General features: G+C 37.3%; 6 protein-coding genes across 7 annotated transcripts; all 6 read right to left on the bottom strand.

Annotated features, from left to right (window-relative positions):
- Positions 1-1,133: 1,133 nt before the first annotated feature.
- LOC126584584 (late embryogenesis abundant protein At1g64065-like) lies at positions 1,134-1,709 on the bottom strand. The gene has a single exon (XM_050248911.1). It carries the CDS (start codon positions 1,707-1,709, stop codon positions 1,134-1,136), a length of 576 nt encoding a protein of 191 aa, XP_050104868.1.
- A 3,514-nt stretch (positions 1,710-5,223) lies between these two features.
- LOC126586323 (COBRA-like protein 10) lies at positions 5,224-7,673 on the bottom strand. The gene is made up of 2 exons (XM_050251136.1): positions 6,795-7,673; positions 5,224-6,641 (listed from the first exon to the last, which is right to left on the bottom strand). The coding sequence occupies exons 1-2, from the start codon at positions 7,345-7,347 to the stop codon at positions 5,248-5,250; spliced, it is 1,947 nt and encodes a 648-aa protein (XP_050107093.1). The 5' UTR covers positions 7,348-7,673; the 3' UTR covers positions 5,224-5,247.
- Positions 7,674-9,535: 1,862 nt separating this feature from the next.
- LOC126586332 (CRIB domain-containing protein RIC10-like) lies at positions 9,536-13,469 on the bottom strand. 2 transcript variants are annotated; one of them, XM_050251152.1, is made up of 5 exons: positions 13,325-13,469; positions 12,564-12,689; positions 12,233-12,330; positions 11,850-11,961; positions 9,536-10,146 (listed from the first exon to the last, which is right to left on the bottom strand). In XM_050251152.1, the coding sequence occupies exons 2-5, from the start codon at positions 12,598-12,600 to the stop codon at positions 9,995-9,997; spliced, it is 399 nt and encodes a 132-aa protein (XP_050107109.1). In that variant the 5' UTR covers positions 12,601-12,689; positions 13,325-13,469; the 3' UTR covers positions 9,536-9,994. The 2 variants fall into 2 exon arrangements, with proteins under 2 accessions (XP_050107109.1, XP_050107108.1); XM_050251151.1 differs by lacking the exon at positions 13,325-13,469 and adding an exon at positions 12,903-13,293.
- A 2,739-nt stretch (positions 13,470-16,208) lies between these two features.
- Positions 16,209-16,879, bottom strand: LOC126586333 (nuclear transport factor 2B). The gene is made up of 2 exons (XM_050251153.1): positions 16,488-16,879; positions 16,209-16,395 (listed from the first exon to the last, which is right to left on the bottom strand). Exons 1-2 carry the CDS (start codon positions 16,788-16,790, stop codon positions 16,321-16,323), a joined length of 378 nt encoding a protein of 125 aa, XP_050107110.1. The 5' UTR covers positions 16,791-16,879; the 3' UTR covers positions 16,209-16,320.
- A 3,906-nt stretch (positions 16,880-20,785) lies between these two features.
- On the bottom strand, positions 20,786-22,117 carry LOC126586326 (probable dolichyl-diphosphooligosaccharide--protein glycosyltransferase subunit 3B). The gene has a single exon (XM_050251140.1). It carries the CDS (start codon positions 22,009-22,011, stop codon positions 20,980-20,982), a length of 1,032 nt encoding a protein of 343 aa, XP_050107097.1. The 5' UTR covers positions 22,012-22,117; the 3' UTR covers positions 20,786-20,979.
- Positions 22,118-22,622: 505 nt separating this feature from the next.
- LOC126586329 (probable xyloglucan endotransglucosylase/hydrolase protein 8) lies at positions 22,623-24,788 on the bottom strand. The gene is made up of 4 exons (XM_050251147.1): positions 24,437-24,788; positions 24,121-24,221; positions 23,767-23,969; positions 22,623-23,360 (listed from the first exon to the last, which is right to left on the bottom strand). Exons 1-4 carry the CDS (start codon positions 24,630-24,632, stop codon positions 22,958-22,960), a joined length of 903 nt encoding a protein of 300 aa, XP_050107104.1. The 5' UTR covers positions 24,633-24,788; the 3' UTR covers positions 22,623-22,957.
- Between the last annotated feature and the right edge of the window lie 60 nt (positions 24,789-24,848).

The raw sequence follows: 24,848 nt of genomic DNA, 5'->3' as shown, positions 1-24,848 counted from the left end.
ATTGTGTTCATAGACAAGGTGAAATTCCCTATAACCTCTCCAGGTCAGGAAATAATGAATAGCCACCGGTTATCTCTCTTTTTATAAAAGAAAAAAAAGGCCAGACACTCATTGTAAGAGATTTTTTGTTTTTTTTGTTTAGAATAGTAATTTCATTTTAAGGAAAGCTAATGAAAAGAGTTTGAAAACTTTGAGTTTTAACGATAAGGACAAAATAAATGGTAAAGTGAATAGTACCATGATTGACTTTTTAGTGTAAAAATGTGGTTTTTCGTTAAAGTGAACTGTACCAGAAACTTTTTGTTAAAGTTCTTTTGTTTTGAACGGGTTAAGAAGAGGAGGGAGAGAGAGAGAGAGAGAGAGAGAGAGAGAGAGAGAGAGAGAGAGAGAGAGAGAGAGAGAGAGAGAGAGAGAGAGAGAGAGCGCGCACTAGGAGAAAAATGTGAAAGAAAGAGGAAGGTGGAAGGAAAATTAGGGATTACCTCTACAGCTGATAGGGAACTAAATTGTTTTCTCCCACATGGATATTTGATATTTGCTTGTTCTTGAAACATCTTCATCATACATCTAGACTAAGCTTTCATACAAGGAACATTGCAACTTTGATGCGTCGAAAGAATTATCAAGGAATAAAGTATAATCCATATTTCAAGGGAAGTGTTATTGGCACTTCAAAAATCTTATTCTACACTCCTCATAAATGTATTTTTCTTTCCTAATATAGAAAATTTGAAGTATAGAATAAGATTTTTTGAATATTAATAACAATTCCCTATTTCAAATATCATGTAACTTTAATGAAGTACTTTTGCAGTAAAACCTCATACATAAATCCAAATCCTAAATCTTGCTCATAAGTACCTAAAATAAATTTACACCAATACTTCTATATTATGAGTTCATCTAATAAAGAAAATTTAAAGCAATTCAACAACTTCCTTTATTTCCATATTAACAAATCATCAGCTAGTCCACAAACAGAATAATTTTCAGACCAAGAGAAAATTAAATAAATGAATCAATGGTAGTACTCAAACTACAAATTAATCATTTATATAATCTCGATAATATTCTCGTTTAGTGAATATAAATTAACAATCTGTTAACAGTCTAAACTATCTAACAAGAGAACATTACTTATTGAGCTTTACCCTAGATTTGCAAACGGAGTCGGCACTCTGGGTTCCAATGGTGATAGAAATGTTGCAATCGGTATAACTGGTTGCCTTCATCTTAAAGATCTTCCACAAGTTCACCTTGCCGTGCAGGGTAGTTTCTGAAGTAAAATTCAGCACCCCAACGACCAATTCACCCAAGAAATGCGAATCAGTTACCAATTTGTCAGCCAAAATACTCAAAACAGTGGTCATGTTGTGAGTCGAACGAGCCGGAACTGTGTCGTCCTTGATCGGAGCTTCGGCGACAACATTCCCATGGTAGCTGATATGAGCTGTACTATTCTCATACTTGAAGCCTCCATAATTTGGATTTTTCACCGTGACCAATATTCTTATCGATATATTTAACTTTATAACTGGGAAACCTACAAACTCAAATCCCTCTAGGCTTACCGGCTCGGTGAAAACCGAAGGATCTTTGGGTTTTAAAATTGTGACGAATAGAACGACTAGAACAACTAAGGTGATGATGAAGAAAATGCCAGTGACAGCAGCAAAGATTTTCAAGCATTTTCGAGAGCCTGCTTCCATGATTAAGGAAATTAGGGAATGTCTGATTTGATTTGGATCAATGAAAGATATGTTTTATGTTGATTGAAAAACTTTGTTTCACGTTGTGACGATGTTGTATATGCAAGGTTGATATGATTTAAACAAGAACAAAAATGTGGTGTGATTTTGTCTGGTTGTATTTTTTAATTGATGGAGACAACAATGGAGGAGTTTGTAACAATGAGTTTGGAGGACGGTTGTCGGCCATCGTTTTTCATTTTTGTTTGTTTGTCATAACGTGGAAAACAGTTTGGGCCAGAACATATGACAGCAAATGGGTTGGATCGAGATTTGGAAGCCAAGCCCATTGATGTAAGACAAGAATCGCGTTATTTTACATATAGTAAAATTAAAAGGAGGAACCTACGTTTAATAATAAAAAGTAAGAGTAAACTGTCATTTAACCCCCTGAACTATCACGTGAGTTTCAATTTCCCCCCTGAACTATTTTTTCAGCCAATTGACCCCCTAAACTATGTTAAAGTGGCCAATTAACCCCCTACCGTTAAGTATCTTTAACTCCATCCAATTTTCTGTTAGAAAGTGTCATGTGCTTGGCACATGACCACCTTTTAACATTTTATGTCTAAATCTTTACAAAGAAAACATATAAAACAAATATTAAAAAAAAAACATACAAACCCTAAACTAAATCATTCAAAATAATAGAAAAGGTAAGGCTTTTTATATTAACACCCCATAAAATGTTGAATGCACCCCATATTAAAATTTAATATTAAATGACTTATTTGTGTAATGACAATTTTGACCTTATTAGGTTTAAAAAAAAATTATAAATACACCCCAAATCACTTTTAGCGTATTATTTATCTTCTCAACTATCAAAACCCTCTCATCCTCCATTGTTGAACAAAACCCTAACCAATGAAATTACAAACATGTTGATTGAGAAAAATTGTTTTTGACGAATGAAACACGAAATCGATGTTTTTGAAGCTTCACATGAGGTAAGACTTCACATTTTTCATTGTTTTAGTGATTTCGATGACATCGATAATTATTTAATCTTGCGTTAGCTGCATTATTTAAACTTATATATTCATATTCATATTCATCTTTTAGGGTTCATATTGAAAAATAATGCAGCAAACGCAAGATTAAATAATTATCGATGTCATCGAAATCACTAAAACAATGAAAAATGTGAAGTCTTACCTCATGTGAAGCTTCAGAAACATCGATTTCGTGTTTCATTCGTCAAAAACAATTTTTCTCAATCAACATGTTTGTAGTTTCATTGGTTAGGATTTTGTTCAACAATGGAGGATGAGAGGGTTTTGATAGTTGAGAAGATAAATAATACGCTAAAAGTGATTTGGGGTGTATTTATAATTTTTTTTTTTAAAACCTAATAAGGTCAAAATTGTCATTGCATAGTGGAGTAAATAAGTCATTTAATATTAAATTTTAATATGGGGTGCATTCAACATTTTGTGGGATGTTAATATAAAAAGCCTTACCTTTTCTATTATTTTAAATGATTAAGTTTAGGGTTTGTAAGTTTTTTTTTTTTTAATATTTGTTTTATATGTTTTCTTTGTAAAGATTTAGACATAAAATGTAAAAAGGTGGTCATGTGCCAAGCACATGACACTTTTTAACAGAAAATTGGATGGAGTTAAAGATACTTAACGGTAGGGGGTTAATTGGCCACTTTAACATAGTTTAGGGGGTCAATTGGCTAAAAAAATAGTTCAGGGGGGAAATTGAAACTCACGTGATAGTTCAGGGGGTTAAATGACAGTTTACTCTAAAAAGTAATTGGAAATTTGACAATTCAAGGGTTAAGAGATTGTTTGTTGCTTCCATATTTCGAAAGTTGATGTTTTGGACTTTTAGTGATGTCTGGACTAACGCAACTTTGATTTGGGCCTATAATATATGGATTCAAAGCGGACGACGATATTTACAAGACTTGGTGTTATAGATTCGGGCAAATTATGTTGTTTAACATGTTTAATTTGGATTTTATTATTTAAAGTACAATTTTTAATATTTTGTTATTTGTTTATTTCCTTTCCTATTTAGATACTTAGATTAAGAACATTAGAAATAGGAAGTAAGAGGCATAAATTAGAAAAAGAATCTTGGAACAACCTTTTCATTTATTAATTAGAAGCTAGAAAAGCAGGATATTACGGTGAGACGTGAAAATACCCGATTGCATTCCAACCTCGAATTGTGGAATCATTTTGTACCATACGGATATATATTGAGATTTCGAGAGACATATCCCAAGTCCAGTATAACTATATTTTTTTCTATTACTACTACTACTACAAAAATTGATAGAAATTTATAAGATTATAGTTGAAGAGAAAATTCTCCAATTGAAAAAGACCCTTGAAGGAAACCCATCTCTTTTACCTATGTCTGTGTATGCTCCCTCTTACAAGAAAACACATATTATTTAATTATATGGTGTTTTATTTTTGAAGATGGAGGAAGAAATTGAAAAACAATAATCTATATATGTTCCTTGGATTCAATCGAAAAGCTAAAAGGAAACGAAAGGAACGCATGAAGTGACAATTTCAGTGAGAAAATCATTTTTCATGATGAAATGTGGTACAAAGCCCTTTTTCAAGAGATACGAGGCATCAATTAGTAACTACATTTTTGTTCATTAATGAGAAATTAAGACAAAATGGTCAGTATGGTAAGACGTGCAACATCTAATTTCACTCCAACTTCAACATGTAGAATCATTTTGCGTTATATGTATTGAGATTATTCGGTAGACAGTTTGTCACATCTTGGTCCAGGTTCCCATCACATTTCGGGTTCGACTCCACCGTAACACGATATTGTCCACTTTGGACCTCAACCATGCCCTCACGGTTTTGTTTCTAGAAACTCAGATGAGAACTTCCCAGTAGGTCACCCATCATGGGACTGAAGCCAGTGAGCTCCCAAAAGGCCTCGTGCTAGAAAGATATGGGAATATACATATAAGGCTTACAAGATCCATTTAACTTCGGAGTTTTGATGAAACCCGAAGCCAGTGAGCTCCTAAAAGGCTTCGTGCTAGGAAGAGGTGGGAATATACATATAAGGCTTACAGGATCCACTCCCCTGGATGATGTGGGATGTCACAATCACACGAGAACTTCCCAGTGGATCACTCATCATGGGATTGCTCTCGCGCGAACTCGCTTAACTTCGGAGTTCCGATGGAACCCAAAGCCAGTGAGCTCCCAAAAAGCCTCGTGCTAGGAAGAGATGAGAATATACATATAAGGCTTACATGATCCACTACCCTAAACGATGTGGGATGTTACACAGTCCAAGTCCAGTATAGCAAAGGAATTGAAGAAGAGTATTTCATAACTGGACCTTTTTTTCTTCTAGTACTACTACTACAAAAACATTTGAAAGAAATTTGTAATATACAAGGTAGTACTCTAGGCTTCTGCCCTAACTAAATCAATTGTATCCTAGCTAGGGCATGATAAATGTAGGAAGAACATGATAATGCAAAACCGAAGTTAATTCATCACATAAGAAAAGTCAAAATTGAAAGGAATATCACAACTACCAAATTTCCATGATGCGAATTTCCATGTGATACTGGAAGTTGAGTGGGAAGTGAACATTCTTCCCCATTGAAAAACACTCTTGAAGGAAACCCATCACGTTTAGCTACTTCTATGTCTGGTGTCCGCTTCTTCTTAAAAGAAATAACAGACTGTTGCTTTCCAGGCACCCTAGGAGCTTTCGGGCTCGATCCATTTGTCTCCGCCACCAAAAAAGTCAAGCCCCTTAAGCCTTGGAGGAAGATGATGTCCTCCAACATCGGAAGTTTGGTCCCATTGAAAGAATATGCATTTTCGTAACCGGGAGAAGCTTTCTTGAGTTGCACTGCAGCAAACCAATCTTCAAAATTCATGTTAGCCCAATTGAATAGTGTCATTCTAGCTGTCCATCCATCCTTGTAATCTGATAAGACATGCCAATTTACACTAACTGGACAATTGTTCCCACAAGGCAGTGGCTTGGGCACGTGATGGTGCTTTATGCTTGCCCAAGCTATGGCCTTCTTCGTCCTATTTTCGAATGGGACGAGAAGAGTTTCCGGAGGGAGAAGAATTGCAGGGGCTTTCGGGTTGCATTTTTTCGTGTCGGTACAACCACAAGCACATGTTCTGCAGGGTATCACAGACTCATTGTAATAAGCAGAGAATGAAACACAACACTTGGGTTTCCTAGTTTTGGCCCTTGTGATGTTGCAAATTATTTGCCAGCTTGCAATAGCTAAGCTTGTAGACTGAATCCCACTTGGGTCTGGAAACTGAGCAGGGTCCACCCTAATAGGCTGCCTACATTTGTATTCCGGATTAAGCACCCCCTCCACTTTGAATTTTTCAGGAGGATACAGAGCCGTTCGATTCAAATCAGGAGGTACTTTGAACACCTGCATTTGAAAAGCAGCCTTGGTTTTGCTTTGATCCATTATAGCAGGCAAAATACTACCATTTCTGCAGCAATTAGGTATTTTCCCAACTTGAGTATCGTTTGCTTTCTCACGAGGTAGGTCTCCGATGACTGGATTTTTTTTGCAATTCAAGACCTTGGAGAAATCCATCTGTTGATAGTATTGTCCGGCAGCACCATATATGCAATTTAAATAGTCAATCGAACGCGGATAAGCACCTTTCATGGAATATATAAATTCCCCTCTCATCCATTCCCAAGTTAAGTTCCAATGGTCCAAACGTCCCAAAGGGCTCTTGTTCTCCATTGTCACCTGAGCAAGATAATTATTCTCATAGGCTTGAATGACATCATATGCAATTGTGAGATCACCCTTTTGTCGAGGCAAGAACTTGGTTTTCGTAACAATGGACTTATATTTAGGATTCCTAACGCAACAAACGTACATTGTCGTCTCTGTATGGCCATCACCAAATCAAGACGAGAAAAGAACTCACAAATTAGAATCGCAAGAGTATATAAATGAATGACGAGAAATTCTGTTGCTAGACTGTAAATCTGGATGACACATTCAGGTAAGAATCAGCGGGATGAATGAGTAGTACTTACTACGATTGGTTGGTGCAGGGCACTTGTATCCATCGTTAACAAGTCGAATTGTTTTAGGCATTGGGTTCCCTGGGGGCTTGACACCAAACATAGTGCCACTGATTTGAATGTTGGCTTGAATTTTGGTGTAATCTCCACCAGTGCCAATGGCGGTTTTCAAATCTGCCTGTCCTGCTCCAGAGAGGGTAGTCCCATTTCCAACATCAGCCGGGAAATCATCACCGTCCATCAAAACGGCACCACCTGCACCAACTAGAATCTCTTTGTGTTGAAACCCAACGTACATCTTCCAGCCTTTGAGTTCGTACGTGCCCGTGTTGACTATGGTTGCAGTCGCATTGAAGGCCCATGCTTGTTTCTCAGCATTCTTGAGGAAAGGGTAGATTCTTCGCCGGGAAAGGAAGTTATAGCTTAGGTAAATCCCGTCACAATCTTCTTGTGATGGGGGTGGTGCAGCAGGTTGCTGTTGCTGATCATCGCCATAATCTTGGGCTACGGCCAAAGAAAATCCAAAGGCAAACATGAGTGCGGCAATCCACCAAGCCCTTGTCATGTCTTTTTACGCAGCGTAACAAGCATAACACATCAAACGGTAACCCTACAACAAAAGCGTCTGGAATCCATCGGGATTTTTTTTTTTACATCACTTTTATTCACAATTACTCGGAAGTATAATGCGACATCCGTTTGATAGTTAGGAAGAATGCGATTGAACTGGTTAATTTCTAATTAGGTAGCTTTTTGGAGGACTTGATTTGCTGGATGAAACTTGTTAACTTGGATTTTGCTAAATTGTTTCAAATTGTGGAGTCAGAGGGAAAGAATTGAGAAATGAGTGCCGAACGATGAACTCAAAAAAATTGAGAATTGGGAAGTGAGTGAGTGATGAATTTGTGGAGAATAAGTCAGATGAAACCTCCTCCCTTGAGCTCCCGCTGTATATGGCAAGGTAACGATTAACGGTCATTTGAACTTTATAAACTCTCTAAATAACTGAATGACAAATATATCCTGGATTCTTTTTGGCTCAAAAGGAGAATTGTCAATGACATTACTTTGGTGAGAGATCAAAATGTAATAGATGTTTCATGTTCATGTTGGTCACTTTTATTAATTCGTACTAATTTGAATTTCTTTGACATTTTAATATATAATTGGAAACCTAGACAAAATATCTAACGGATCATTAAAAAAATCATAGTGTTATTCATATATCTATTTTTACTTCTCACACTCTTGTTAATTTTTTGCTATATATTCTTCAATTAATTTAATCTGACAGCCGAAAATTGAATGGGGTGGGTAAGAAGTAAAAATGGGTGTGGATCGCATTACACTAAAAAAATTGTTGTTTATGTTCACATTCGTTCATGCCTATTTTTCAGTTAAATACGGTGCTTAATGTTTGTAAACTGTAGTAGATTTGTGCAATTGAATCTATATATATATATATATATATATATATATATATATATATATATAGTACTTGTATTAAATACAGTAAATTTGTAGATGATGAAACACAGCAAATTTGTAGCCTTTTTAAGTCTTATTTTATTCTGGTCATAAAACAAAATACATAGAGCCTAATGGCAAAAACCCATATTGAGCCGAAACCCTAATATCATCATGTCGTTCCACTCAACTGGTTAAGTTCAAACCCTAGACCCTGAAGTATTAATTCGTAAAACCTTATTGTGAGTGACAAAACTAATCAACGATTATGCAACCAAAGAATACGTTGACACAGAGTTTGCGGAGGCTGGAATCCACTTCGACCACTCATTACGCCGTCGTATCTTATTACCTTGCACTTCTACGCTAGTTGAACCAAGCAACGACTCAAGAATAAAGGGTATGTCACTGCACATTCTCTTAAGCCTTTTGAAGTCGGCAACTGCTGATATTGGCACCCATCCCTTGTCATCCATCAACGAAATTAGGTAGCGGTCCTTTGTCAAATTTTCGTTGCTAAAATAGTACTCTATTTGTTGTATAATATTCTTCCTCAAATTCGATATTCTGGCTGGAAGGCTTTGATCATCAGCCATGATCATTGGAGCTTGAGGACCATAATAATATTGAGGCCCTAAGAAAAACGTAGATTCAAGTCCAACACCACATTGCATATGAATGTTGTAAACGCTAATTGGTTGATTCCAATAGCCACCACCGAGTTCTTGCATATTCGATGCATGGTAATTGACAGAGTAATTGTTTTGGGGTATTGGGTGATAAGTAAAAGTTTGTCCATGGCGCGTTTGGGACAAATTATTGAAGGGTGGGATGTGAAGTTGAAAAGGTGGTGCTTCAGGATTAAGGTTTCGTTTAGGCATAGACATCTTCAAGTTTTGTTGTGCTTGGAGGTAGGAGAAGAAGATAATCGAGAGTATTTAGTTCTCTGAGTACTACTACTGAATATATAGTGAGAGTTTGGGACTCAACCCGTTTTTATAGTGTTTTCTTGCCTTAGTAGTTTATGGAAAATTAAAAATCCTTTTCCTTGGTGGAAATCAAAAAGGGTATTTAGTTTGTAAAAAGGATTACGGTTTCATACATCCTAACCAGAAAAGGGTATTATTGCAGTATAACCAACATGTGTTAGGATTCAATTTTTCTTTACTTCTGTTGTTTCCTTTTTCTTTGGATTTCTCTGTGAAATCATGATCCTATACAAATTCAATCCCACTACGGATACCCCTTTTCCCATCCGGGATTCTCACAAAGTCGGCAACACGATGGGTTTAAAATATGTAAATTTCACAAAACTAAATCCCAAAACCAATAGGAAAACCCACTATCGTGCACCAGCACAACTAAAACCTCACTTGCACGCTTATTACAAATTAAACTAAAAAGCAAAAAGAAAAAAACTCTTGTCTTCCTAAACTGGTCGTCGCCCTTTGCCACAATGATCATCCACATTCACATCTTTGTTCCAAAAAATTTCTCCCACCACTTAGTTTTGCATCATGCATGCATTTCTAAAATTCACATAAGCTATGTCCAATTTTTAAGAACTTAATTCCTTCACAATCTTGTGAACATGGTAGAGTAAGCAGAACATACGAGCATCCAAAATCGTTGCTATGCACATTGACAGTGCCTTTTAACTTCTGATTGATCAAACTCATAATCTTGCACTCTTTCTATGTTGGCAGGTTCTGTATTGCCTCCATTTGGGTGTACGCAACCGCATTCTACTTTGATCCTCGTGAAGATCTTCCCCCCGAGCTTGACGAAGATTTGACCTTTTTTCGCTTTGGTTTCTTGGGCACGTTAGGAAGTTCAGTCGGAGGAAGATCTCTGCACGGGCCAGATGACGGTTGTTGGGTTATGGATTGATCAAAATCTGTCACAAAAAAAAAATTAAAGAAACAAAAAGAATAAGAGAGGTTAAAGTGTCTTCAAAGTGATTCAATCATGCAAATTAAGTGGCACAATATAAAATAAAGGGTTCTTTAGGTATAAGTCCATGCAACACTTATTTCCTTGACAAAAACCCATCTCGTTTTAAACATCCAAATAAAACCCAAATTTGAAATAAATTGCCATGTAAACAAATAAATACCTATTATTTTTAAAATATTTACAATTGTGCCACAACACTCTAATTATGTTGATGAATTTAATTACCACCATAATTATAGCAAATAAGTGCTTTATTATTACAAAAGTATCTACTTTATACTTGTCTTACCATCATCTGTTCCATTTTTTTTTTGTTTGACAATCATTGTAGGTAAATTATTTTGCATGTATACGTTATTCACATTTTGTTGTTATTATATCTGTGTAAAATAAATTACCTATATTTTTAAGTAGAATAAAGGTAATTAATTAACTTTGAATCAATTGGCTAAAAACATCCTTTGATTTTGTAGGTAAATAATTTTGCATGTATTATTACATATACTAGGCACATTTGTTATTATTATGTGTTGTTTGCAATCAATCAACATTCATTTATTCAGTAGGTAAATTACAAAAGTATCCACTTTATACTTGTCTCACCATCATCTGTTCCATTTCTTATATTTGTTTGACAATCATTGTAGGTAAATTATTTTGCATGTATATATTAGGCACATTTTGTTATTATTATATCTGTGTGAAATAAATTGGTGAAAGCAACATACCACAACAAAGATACAACAATTATTTGAATTGCTAAAATTGAAAGTTAATCCACTACGTTAAGCTAAAACTATGTCTGAATAGTACAAGATAATAAATCCATTATCTGCATGTAATATTGCTATATCAATCTAAGACCAATGACATAATGACTGCGATAGTAATGTTCAAGCAAACCTATTTTTTAGGTCTTGAAACAACTTGAACGCAATCAAGTTGGTCGAAACAGTGTGTTTTCATCTCCGTAATAAAAAAAATGTCTTGAACTGATGGCCAAATCCAAAAGAAAAATTCTCAACCAAATGAAAGTAAAATAGTGGTACAAAAATCTCAAATTTAGCAACCCTGTGGACCACCATTAATTACCAAGACTAAGCTAGAGCTTTTTCTAAAGGGCCATCCCAAGCTATCATATTCCTCTAGGTAGGAAAGTGTGTGGTGTCCCGTGACAGAAGATCCAAAAATCTTGCAGTTGGGGCAAAGAATCTTGAAAGCTTTTGCACACCTCATAAATCTCATTAACATTAAACTAAACAGACATTAATTACATTTCTCCTAAGACAATTGACACCGTGAAAAAACACTTGTCTCTCGCACAACTACACATGATAGGAGGCATAGTTTAATGGAACATATTGACAGAGCCTTTAAATTATTCATATGACACCCAGGTCCCAGCCATCAGCTCTGCATTATTTTGCCTAGTATGCATTCAAGCCTAATCATACGTACGAGAGAAATTTACCTATAATCGGACGTTAAATACAACAATATCTCAAGTCAATCAAACAATATCAAGCTTGTTTAAGGTACTGTCACAGTGGCATTCTAATCATAGGTTGTTATCCATACTACACAGTCATGTCATTGAAAACACGAAATGCTGAAACTGCTATATAGTGGTGATCAAAAGCATACCTTGAGAGGACCAAGGAGAATACGCCATGGGATTAGTGGACCCCATTCGATCACTGGCATTACGACCAAGGGAGCTCGTTGAAAAATCGGGTCCGTTTTTAAATTCGTTCATCTGCTTGATTAAAAATAATTAACTCAATAAGAGAATTATGAGAGCATTAAGAAAAGAAGCACATGATTTGGTTGGTAGGTTTGTAGTATAATCAAAACATGGGAGACACGATAAGACAAATCAATAACAGGAGAGAGATGTATATGTGGTTTAAGACAGGTAGCTAGGTTGTACGATACTATTTGCATCTAAGTTTGAATCTTTTCGCATAATATAGAACAAGAGAGAAAAAAAAATTATTTTGCAGGTAGACTAGAAAGTAAACACGTACCCAGCTAGGTGCGCTTTCAGACGGCCCGTCCCACCCAATATGTGCGACATGTTTCACATCCGTTGGGAGCCCAATTTTCATTTCACGCTCCTTCACAACTGCAACAACAAAACCAATTTTACAGCTTAATTAGCCTCAAATTATCAAAATTAGGCATAATTATTATTTTTCTTACAGGAAAAATATTTTGGTTAATTACATACTTTAATCTACATGGTAGGGGATTCGAATTAAGATGCAAGTGGCACACTAGCGTTGCCAACTGGTCTAACCAATATTGACAAGGAGAATTGATTTGATACATTAGAGAAAGCGAGAGATAATTACGCACCAAACATTTGTGAGAAGTATTTCAAGATCTTTGCCATGGTGGAAATTACAAGCCCCAAATGAAACAGCAGCCACTTTAAGAATGCACACAACAAAGCTAAAGATTGGAAGAGATGGATCCTGTTGCCTGCAACAAAGTAAATATGTACTCAGAAAGATGAGATTTTGCATAAAATAATTTCAAAAGAGAAAAAGGGTAAGAGCAGTATCCAATAAGGTTTACTGCATGTGATTTGGGAACCCTTTTTTTTCCCTGTCAATGAAGACTAGTATCTGACCATGGATTTTATAAGATATTTGATACATTTTTTGAAGTAAAAAGAAAAGAAAAAAAACCTACTTTGAGAGGTTGATTGTTTAGAAGAAAACCAACTTCTCCTCCATATCCAACCAAAGTAGCCAATTTTCAAGCTCCATCTTTTTACACCAACCTCTTATGGATATCAAAACATGCATAAAAAAACCCTTTGGAATGAAGATCTTTTGGCGCAATAACAAAAACCCGGAAACAATCTACTGTTTGAAGCCGATTAAACAAATGAAAATCAATGGAAGGATATACCCAAAAAATGGGGAAAAAAACGAGAAATAATGGTGTAATGGGATTTATCTGCAAATGTGTAGAGAGAGAGAGATGAGAAAGAGAGAGGGTGGACAAAAATGAAAACCTCAAAAAACGACGGGTGTGAAATACGGGACAAAACTAAGATGAAGAGAGTGGAAGACAATACAAAAGAAATTGGGTGGTGCTCGTTTACTTACTTTCTTTCAGAAGCTCTCTGAAAAATGCAAGCGGCTAGCTATCCTTCAAATAATGCAAGATATACTTAAATTGCGGGCTAAAATCTGATACAGAGAGAGAGAGAGAGGCTGTATTTGTGCAGTCTCTATGACAAGACTGGCTTCCAAAGCAGTCTACCTTGGCTATTAAGACTCTGTTTATATATTTTAGTCTTAAACCAATGTAGATTAAGAGGGGAAGGGAAGTCCCTTTTTTTTTTTTTTGGACAAAATCACCTTTGAGTTAAGGCGTGCTTTCATGCACGAGGTGCATGAAATTGGAACGTTAAGGCAGGGGTATCACAAATCAATTACGTTATATGACCAAATTAAAACACATGACAACACATGATAGATTTAGAATATCGCCACTTTAGCTCCACAATTACATATAAATTTCTCCCATACACGATAGTCTATCTAATTTAGGCTCTTCACAAACAAGTCCTTCAAGATAATTTCCTTACATAGCCTAAACCTCATCACCGTTTTCAAGAAAGAATCATCGAACCCAACTATTATTACATCGAGCATTAACCATTGATAGGTAAGCGTTTTTCTTTCTATAATTTGATTTTTATAGCATTTTTCACTAATATATTAACATTTGGTAGAGGGTTACACTACAGGCATTTTTTCATAAACTAATTAATTACATACGTTGCAGGATGTTTTTCAGTTTTAGTAGTTCAGCAAACATGGTAAAGAGGACGTATCATTTTTCTATTTTTGCACCTAACTATCAATTCAATGGATTACCCCAAGGTTCCAATATATATAATTTTAAGACAGCAACAGGTTAACACATTGTCCAAATTGAATCCTTCCATGCTTAGACATTTATTTAATACAATTTACAATCCAGCTTTCACTAATTTTTTCAGCCAGCTGGTCTGAGCTCTGCCTTTTATTTCTGATTACAAATTCAGTGCACAACAATAATATCACTAACAACCAAATCTTATTCATTACTCATTAAGTGTGATTGGTTATAGAAATCTTAGAACGTCATTGTGGTCAGTTTTACGCCAAATCTTTCATTAGCTTAAGTACTTCACAAATTCAGTGCACAATTGAAGAAGAGATGTTTAATTACAAACTCACACTAATTCCTTCCATTTCTTTTTGCTAATAGATTAATAGATTATAGGTAAAATAAGTCAAGCACCAAGAACATTATTTCTATAAAAAAAATAGATACAGATTACGTATGACATATGAATCTAATATATATATAACAAGCAGCTTTTAGCCGTTGGTGCCAACTGTTCGACATGGATAATTCCAACAATATTATATTTTCTAACTGGTGAAAAATCATTTTCAGCATTGTAATTAATTAGGCCTCTTAATTAATATATGGTTTTAAAAAGAAATTGTTATTGGTACTCTAAACATCTCATTTAGCACTCCAAACTTTTTATGATTAAAAAAAAAAAAAAAAACCTTATAAGTAGTGTAGAATGAGATTTTTCAAGTGCTAATAACAATTTCCTTCTAAAATTATTAATTTTCATGTAATAGTTTATTCTCAACTACTTGAATTGTAGCGTATCATCTTGCAATCATATGCTGCTGTGGCTTAGCTGTTCTAATACATTAAACATGTAGAACTTTTGTTGTGTTGGAAGCACGTTTATTCATTCTGGTTGCTTCTTTTGGTCTGTAAATTATGCACCAAGATCTAAAACGGGAATGTGTTGCTCACCTAGAGGCCACTTTTTAGGGTTTTTGTTCAGTCATGGAGATCCTAACGTAATCCTCTAGATTCGTTGTATATCCAAAACATGCATTGCATATTAGTACATTATTAAACATGTTAGGCTGATTTGGCATATAATTAGCTGGTTTAGCAACACTCAGTCTTCACTTAGTCAAAGAAGATTTCTGATTCAACTCACAGATGTAGAGACAATATATGTTGTTAATGAGTTCGATACATAGTTGTGGATCATTTTAGCTTCTTGCTCGCAGGTTAACCACACGTAAAAATATATTTGTAAACATCCTATTCAAAAAAAGAAATGTTGATTGGTTGACACCCAATTAGATGAATACTCAACATGTTGAAAAATGATCGAAGTCAATGCCCACTAGTTGACACCTTCATGGGTGTTACTGAAACAAGTAATTGTTGTTGAACATTTGTAGAAAGCAATGTGCCAAACCAGCTTTTGGATAAAAGTTAAAACTAGTGGGCATTGTCTAATCTTCTACACAGGTGGGAATCCCCCCAACCCAACCACTTTCAAAACGCATGTGAAATGCAAGGCACTATTCACTATTGTTACCTTTTGTTATTGAACTTTTTTTTTGTCTGGCAGTCAGAGCAAGTGTACTATCTGATACATCGGCAAAGTAATGAGATTCTTCCATTGGGGTTTGTACTATAGAGGACCAAGGGTGATACCTAAGTACAGCATTTGTTTGTTTACGAGTGAATCGGAAAATAAAACTCTTTTAAGAGTTTCTAAATTTTACTTGCCTCACCCTTTCAAATAAAAATTCTTAATAACAAATTTGTTGGGCCCAGTGATTGGCCCATCTCCATCCATTGGGCCGGGTGCTATTTTAACTGGAAGGGGGGATTAAGGCCCAATAAAAGGAACTAAATACAAATAAAGCAGAGCCTAGCAACTTGAGCTTGGTCCCAAAGGGCATCTGCCTTGTTCATCTTACGTGTCTAAATAAGTAAAATCACGCATTCAGAAACAAAGAAGAACTTTCATGCAATAGGCGATATCTTAAGCCGATCACTCATTGCCGTGTAAGCAAGTAAAAGGATTGGTGATACAAAATCGACTTAAAAAACCGCCACAGTAGTGACACAGTACCATCCCCATTTAAAAGGCATAGTGACAGAAAGTTAACAAGATATAACATATTTATTCCTTCAAGAGTCGAGAACAAGGTTGCACAACAATATTTCAGCAATAATTTGCAAAACCCATTGTTTGGCTAGGGTAACAACTTATAAATTAACCATAATTGAGTCGAAATATGTCGTTCTGCACAAAGAAGGTTCCTTCTGGAGTGGGAATCAAGTGGAACATCTGCAACCCAAATAATAAGAACAATAAATAAATAAATGTCCACATTTTAGTATTTTGCCGTGTTATCTGCAGAAAGTTAAATAAATAATTACCTGGCTGAATCTCAGGTGGTGTTCTTCTCCCGGTAACTCGAGGCTGCCGCTGACGAAGACCACAATGCCGCCACTTGGGGACGATGGCTGCGAATCAATGGTGCTGATCAAATGCTTGCATTGATCAAACGGCAGCTGATTAAGCTTGGAAGATATATCATTAGCGCCAAATAACTTCTGCCCCTCAAAGCTCAGCATAGAGGAAGGCTGGTAAAGGGAGGAAAGGGAAGCTCTATCAGTGTCAAATAAATGGTAGTAGTGATCCACAAATGCCCTCCCCACCATTTCAGCCTGCTCCTCCATTTTTCAATCTTCGATCTTCTCTATTTCTCTCCTCACGCGAACTTCCGCCTACGAATATAAGGAAGAGGGATTTTCCAAAAAGTTGCTTAACATGTACACTAAGACACATAAAAAGAAAAAGATGACACAGGATTTGTCTGCTTAATTAGTACGTGATGGCCATGATGCCCTTGTGAATTTTGCCTTGAGGAGGGATGGCTATAACCGATGAAGGGATACAAGGGTAATTGGACATAACAAAATGGGGAATCAAACACTGCTGCATTTCTACGGTTTGTGGGTCTTTTTCGTAGTGCCGAAAGTATGGAATATATACTTTTCTTTCGTGAACGACCGCCCTTTCCAACAGGATAAAGCTTCTATGCAATATGCATTCTAATTTCTTGATAGAATATAGAGAAGAGCTCATTTCGGCAACACTTTAGCAGTTGGTAATTAATCAATGGTTTGCATTAATAATCATGTCCGCGGATATTTGGGTAAATAAAATAAAATCAATAGACAATATTTAACAAGGACGTGTGAGAAACTAAAAGGAGAGCGCGCACATGATCCATCTCTTGGGTCGGTGGATATTTTTGTTTGGTTGTAATGAGAAACCAAATCCAAATGCATGACAATTTGTCTATGGCAATATTCAGTGGCATTCTACATCAAAGTTCAATCCTAAGTTACCAATCAAGTCTTAATTAAGTGTTGTTCTTGGCACCTGACTTTGACAACCTCCAGTCCAACGACTGCAGCTGGTTTCTAAGATGCCATTTTCCACAAACAATCGATCATACTCGAGATGCAACCCGTCAGATTGTTTCTTAGAGCAATTCTACTAGCTTCTGCAGCGTTCAAGTCTTGTATCTTTGACTCAAGTTAAGAACCTAATCGCTGTCCTTGTCTTGTATCTCATCCCCAAGTTTAGCTACCAGTTTTCATATTCTTTCGCCCCTCTCCATTTCTGTCTCTGAACAGTTTACACGCCTCCGCCTTTAGTGTTGTGTTCTCTCCTCCTCCTTCTCAAGTGCAGATTTGTTATGTTTAAGAAATGTGGTCTCATATTCTAGCTGCTTGACTCTACCACGGGAGTGTAGTTTTTCTGCAGCCACGATGCCAAGGAACACGGATAACCCTGCAGCATGTAATGTAGTTAAAGTGAGTCAGCAACAAATTCATTCAATTAATCGAAGAAAATTCCACATCCTGTTTGGAAATGCTTCTCAATGAACAAAATCACTTTTAATAGAAGCACATCAAAAATTAATATAACTTTTGAGTGCACCTTGTAGAAGCACATCAAAAGGCGTACACTTCCTTAATTAAATGTTAATCTTCTTATCCCCGTTAGTTTGACAATCTCCGGACGTTAGTCACGCTTCACCAACCAGAACCGTTCACCTCAACGTTATAACGCAGTTCCGAGATTCATGTGTTATGCTCAATAAGTTTCGTTACTAGCTCATTAAGGTCCTTGTTCACAAATTCTTCACACTCAAATGCATCCCCCATTCGTTGGATTCTCGTGTCCTTCTCTTGCATCTCCGCCTCAAGTTTAAATACTTGTTGTTTGAGTCCTGGGGTCTCTTCTCGCTTGTTCTCAAATTCAGCGTCTATCGCTGAACTGAGCGCTAATACCTGAAACTTGAAACATGTGCTCTCATTTCTTTCTGCCTCAAGTTCATCATGCAGTTTCAATATTACGTCCCGCGATGCAGTGTCTTCTGTCTTAGCCGTCTCAAGTTCGGATTGCAACTCTTCGATTCTTATGCGCGAGGATGACAGTTGCTCCTCTAGTTGTGTAATTGTTGAGGCAGATGCCGTATGGTGGTGTGTAGTTTGTCTATAAGAAGAGCAAGGAATAGGGAGAACCCTGCAAGGCAACAAAAAAGGGATTTAAATTAATGGTGAGTACTGAAAAACAAAGTTTAATGGCGAGTACAATAAAAAATGAAGAGATTTTTTTTTCTCTTATGATTAGCAATTATGGTCCATGATATTTGAACTCGGACATTTTCCAAAAAAGTGAAGACTCGACGTCACTAGACTAAATAGTCATGTGCGCCACAGAAAGAATTAGTGTATCGAATGCTTTCACAAAAAGAAAAAAAAGGAGTGAATTCATAAAATATTACATGTGAGAATGATTGCAAAATGGTAGCCATCAATCTCCTGAATCATCGTAACGTTGAAAACACAATACGTGATGAGCAGCCAGAAAATCCCTCGTGCTATGGTCATGGGCAGAGGTCCGTGATTGCGCTTGAAATAATCCAGACCCCTTACCATCACGTCCCCTTTGATTAAGTCGGTTCCCACCAACATCGCCAATATCGTAGTCATCTCCACGATTATGAGGAAGAACAAAAACAAAATCGGTATGGTTACCATGATATGATTAAGAGCGTAAAAGTTGTAGCAAGTTACCGTGTTAATGAAGGAAGAATGAATATTGTAGTGCAAAGAAAGAAGTAGGGTTTTGGTTTGTTTATGATATACGTACTAATATTCTGATATGGAATCCGTAAGTATAAGTCGTTCACATAAGATCACAACAAAACCGATTGTCTCAACTCTCAAGCAAATGGAAGCTTGAGGAACAAGAAAGGATCTAGGGTTTATTATGACAAAATGTTTACTCTAATGGAAAGTGAGAGAAATTTGGAGGGGCAAAGCAAAGCCCAAGTAGAGTTGGGTCTTAAGGGTCTATATAGGAATTTATCCATTCTTTCTCTCCTCTTGGTATTAAACTTGTCGTCGCAATTGGACGAATTCGTATTCACAAATCTCACATCTCACCGAGATTTTGTGAAATCTCACTCAAAATCCACATGAAAAAACTCTAGAAATCAACGAGAATTCCATCAAATTCTATGAATTTATAATAAATCCACTAAAATTCCTCAAAATCCATTAGAATATAAGTTCTCATCTTCAAAAGAAAAGTGAGATAGCAAATTCTTAGTGAATAATAATATTTTAAAAAAATGAACACATTTTAGAACCAAAAAAATGAGTACGTATATTTTGACTCACCAATGACCAATGTACACGTTCAACCCCCTAAATTGAAGCTTCACCATGGACAACTAGCTAAGTAAAAGCTTTGTTGCTGGTTTCAGATTATAATCTAAACCTCTGAGCCAAGAGTTTTCCCTCCACTCATTGTCTTTCATACAAGAGCCGAAACATCTCTTTCACCGGTGCCCTTCAAATTTATCACCAAACCTGTTCTTCAAGATTCAAGTGAAGCCTCTATCCAGCCAAAATTTATATGCCAGAAACAATCTTAAATGACCGTATACTGCAACATGAATACCGATCACAATAAGATCGCGCAACCAGTACCCAAATAGACGCTTGAACAAAACGATTAGCTAGATGACACCTTCACCCAAGTACTAAAATGTCACTTCACATATAGACCCACAGAAAGACTGAAGTATAGGCTACTATCAACCCTGTATCTATTCTTAAGCAGGCATCAGTTCCTCGATGCTCATGCTAAAGATTCTAACAACTGAGACATACGAATATAATCAAAGCACACTCCGCAACAAGATTACTTGAAGTTTCTATTTTGCATCCCCTATCAAACATCTAATTGTTTTCCTTTACGAGATATAATGATAATGACTCTACCCCCCACAAACCCTATCTCAAGCATAACCAAGTTTTCGGACCTCTTTGCAAACGCAAGAGGCCATCACGAATGACAATCTCGTCCACAGTTCAGTAGAGCAACTCATCCAGCAAATGCAAATCACATTCACCTAGTCAAGTTATAGCCAACGGAAGAAATGATAGCATGACAATGTTCATAAGAGAGAAATTTCCGTTTGCAACGGTCTGAGGGATGAAGCAATAACAATACTCGTCTAATACAGAGGCGAGTAATCGGTTAATATACTAGCTTTAACAAGGAAAGCAAACACCTTGGTTGCAATGCCCTGGTCTGCTGCCGACAATACCAAACCATACATAACTAACATCGTAAACGCAAAGCATAAGTAATCAGGTGAAATTTTCTAACACATAGTTCTCGGTTCAAACATAATGTAAGCCCTGCTAATGCAGGACCAACCATCAAAAAGTACACATCTTTTTCATGATCAATTCGTTATCAAAGTTTTAGTTAACATAAATCTATCACCTTTATAGAAGCTCAATTCGCGAATTGACATCCTCATCCTCCCCGAGCTCAGTTCCAGCTCGTAGGCCAGAAAGCATGCACCCCGTAACCCGTCTTCCAGTTATCCAATTGGATCACCTTCTTCACCGCGAAGAACGAAACAAACAGTGCAATAATCATCACAATGCGCTGGACCTTGACACTGCGAACCGTAACAAGCACGCGGGTGAGGAATGCCAGCAACAACCCGACAATGGTGTACAAGAATCCGACAGTGAACCCCTCTGTTCCGAGCTGCATTCCGGAGCCCTGGTAGAAAAATATGAGCTTGGAAGGATCCTCCCTATCAACCAAAAACATGGGCATGTTCCTAATGATGTTATGCATTGCTCCCGAGACGCTGAAGAAGTAAACAAAAACCGACCCCGCTAGCCAGATCCTCGGATCGTGAAGCAATGTCTTGCCACTGTAAACCTTCTTCGCAATGAACGGCATGCAAATCAGCCAGGCAATGGTGACGAACATAATCTGGTTCTTGGACAGCATCGGAGGCCGATGGATCGGACCCACGACGAGTTTGGTCTTGGACTGGATGAACTCGGACATTGACTCGGCCAATCGGGAGAAATCGCCCTGGTCCATCTGCGGCGAGTCCTTCAGGCCGTGGGTGGGGCCGATCAGGCGGATGTGCGGCAGCGAGTTGACTCCAAATTGGGCGAAGCTGTGCTGTGACTCCTGGAACTCGATGTCGCAGAAGAAGAGCTTGGCGTGGGAAGGGGATGACGGGTCCTGGTTGTTCTCAATGAAGGAGGAGGCGACGACGGCGAACTCTTTGCGGAGCTCCTTGAGGTGAAGCTCGGACTTGTCGTGGAGCTTCGCAGCATCAAAGAAGACGAGGACCCAGTAGGGTCGCGGGGTTTTGACGGCGGTGAGGAATTTGGCGAGGGAGCGGTCGTCGAGGCGGATCACCCCAGAACTGGATCGGGATTGGAGGGAGAGGAGTTCGGGGACCGGGTTGGATTCGGATAACTCGGTGAAGGAGGCGAGGAGGAGGACGACGGTGGTGAGGAGGAGGAGGGGTAGTTTCGGAATTGAACCCATTTTTGGGGGTTCAATTTTTGCAGGGAAGGTTTTGCTTTTGTGTGAAGAGGAAGAAGCAGCCTCCGGGGGTAGATGGTTGATTTTCAGTCTTCGAGTGTTGCCTTTTTCGTGTGGAAGATGAGAAGCCTAGAGCATGCGACATGTCGTTTTATCCAATTATAATTCTACTTTTCTTTTTTATTTTTTTTCTTCCCTTTGATGGTTTAGGGAAGAAAATAATCGAACTTTGCCACTTAGGACAGCACGAGTAAAACTGTAAAATGCTCTTAGACACTCAAGTTACATGTTTTTGTGTATTTTTACATATTTCGTTTAGTTGACTCTAATCACACTCATAAAACGAATTGGAATCTAATTCACTTGCTCTTGATAGTGTTTATAAGTTGGCCGCTCATGGGCAAGTTTAAATTTTGTTATCGTAAATTAAAATAGTATAAAATAGAATATAAAACTCAAAAGAAAAAAAATAGAATATCGTTAGAATTGACCGAGCGAATTTAAACATTTTATTTTTTACTCCGAAATTCTAAATATTCAAAAATCAAGAATTACAAAATTATTTTGCTTCACCATCCTCATCCTCGCTTATTTGTAAGTTTGATACATGGGTATTTTAAATGGAATAAATTATTTTATTGAACAAAATTGAATTAAAATTCAATAAAAATACAACCGCCAAATACAAAAGGTGGTCTACAAAAGCACATGTTAGTGCCTTACCAAAAATTGAAATTACAAAACTTTACAATAAAAAATGGTGACTCCAAACCAACAAGGCTTCCCGCTTTGCGAGGGTGGGAAACTTTTATCGTATGTAACTTTACTCTTGCTTTGCAAAATAGCTATTTTCACAACTCAAACCCATGTCTTTTCAGTCACAAAAGAACAACATTACCATTGCGCAGAGACATAACCTCCAAATTACAAACCTTGGCAATATATATTTTTATTCCCATGGACTCAATGGGCACTCCACTGGCAATGTTGGGAAGCGTTCAGAATCCTTGCAATAATCATAAATCACCATATTTCTCTGTATCCAAGCAAAATCCTTCTTCTGGGCATCTGATAGGTGCCAGGCATCATACTGGTCCCACCAGTTTTTTGTTGTGGTGGAGACGCACGCAGGGAATGGGTCCTCCCATTGGCAGGCATCAACACTGAAGTCCTTGTAGGAGGACACAAATGGTGATTTCTTCCAGTCTGTCTTCTCAATCCCACCTCTGGTGGCCCATTCGTCTGCGTTCCATATGCTGGAGAATAAGTACATCGGCTTCTCATTGGGGAAGAAGTTGTTTGCTTCCCCATTGTTCTTGAACACCCTTATGGGAACTTTGTCCACGAAAAACCTGTATGCAAAACAGATGTATGTATACTTAGATAGCTGAATTCTATTTATTAGACGATTTCTACTGATCTAATAGCTCAGACAATATTCGTATGTCATATGCGTTCAGTTTGCATAATTTCATGTGTTACATAGAAATTGTCGGTCACATGTGTTTGTTTGTTATATGAACATGTATCACATGTAAACACTATCTACACTGTCAGATAGGCATAACTCAATTGATTAAACGGTTTTTACTTATCTAAAAGCACATCTATATTATAGAGATTATCTGCCACACGAATAGGTATCACTATCACAAACTGTTTAAACCGTTTATCAGCAAACTTGTGTTGATCAAACGATTTACACAGCATTCGTGTGTCAAACGTGTGAGCAAGAGCAAAAGAAAGCTATATACTTACACAATCTGATGATTATTCCAGAGAATTGAGTAAGTATGATATTCCTCAGTGGGGTCGAACCAAAGTTGGTGCCTCATCTCACGGTTTCCAGTTCCGTTCTTGTACACATTTGTCTGGATCAGATAAGGTTGCCCGCTCCTATTCCCCAAGAACTCAAAATCTAGCTCATCCCTCTCTGGCCCTGCTCCATTTTCGGTGCACATCTGCAAACAACAAGTACATTTTCAAGTCTCATTAGTCAGTACACATGTATCCCGTTCTTAATTCCTGTAGCGCTCATCGCGTGACGTGATAAGTACGCTGTCACGACAGAAGGAAGGAGATATATTCCCGACCGTAGGCAGGATTACTCACATAATAAGCTGTGACTACGCCGGCGGAGTCACCTCCGACCAACTTGATCTTCATGCTAAACCATCCAAATCTGTACTTTTGTTTCGTTTGAAATCCACAACCTGCTCAATTTTAAGAAAGAAAGCTACAGAATTACATCCATATACAATTTGTGATTAGAAGAAAATCTTCGAGTAAGATTGAAACATATATATGGACGAGCAAATAGATCTTTATTGACGGAACGATATTATAAACTAAGGGTGAACTTATTGTCGTAGCCAACTGGCCTAACTTGCGTTTACTGTTGCTTATATTATATCTTGTGTATGTTTACCCGTGTCTTTGTCGAGGGAAAGATACCAGATCTGCTTATCTTCTGAAGTTGTAAAATGGTCCTCAGACCACATTATATCGAAATTGTCCTCGAAAGAACTTTTTGGGGCAGCTGCCTCTGATGAAGAACAACAAGAAGCAGCCATGAGAGCTGCAATATAAAGAAGAACAGGCATCGGAGACGCCCTTCTTTCCATTTGGAACAGAGAATCTGAAGAAGGTGAGAACAATGGATGGGAGAGCTTCTTTCAGCTGGATCTCCAGGAGGACGAGGAGGAGAGGTGCATTAAATTGTCAGACTTATGAATGTGACTTAAAGAAGGCTGGGAACCAAGTCACATTTGTTTGTCTGGTGTTTTTAATCATTGGATTATGATTGGATTAGGCCAGTTGATCGATACAGTGTGTCCGTT

Source organism: Malus sylvestris, chromosome 10 (assembly GCF_916048215.2).
Source record: "Malus sylvestris chromosome 10, drMalSylv7.2, whole genome shotgun sequence".
In the NCBI taxonomy this organism is placed as follows: Eukaryota; Viridiplantae; Streptophyta; class Magnoliopsida; order Rosales; family Rosaceae; genus Malus; species Malus sylvestris.
Note: the sequence above shows the minus strand (reverse complement) of the source record. Positions and strands in the feature narration are given on the sequence as shown.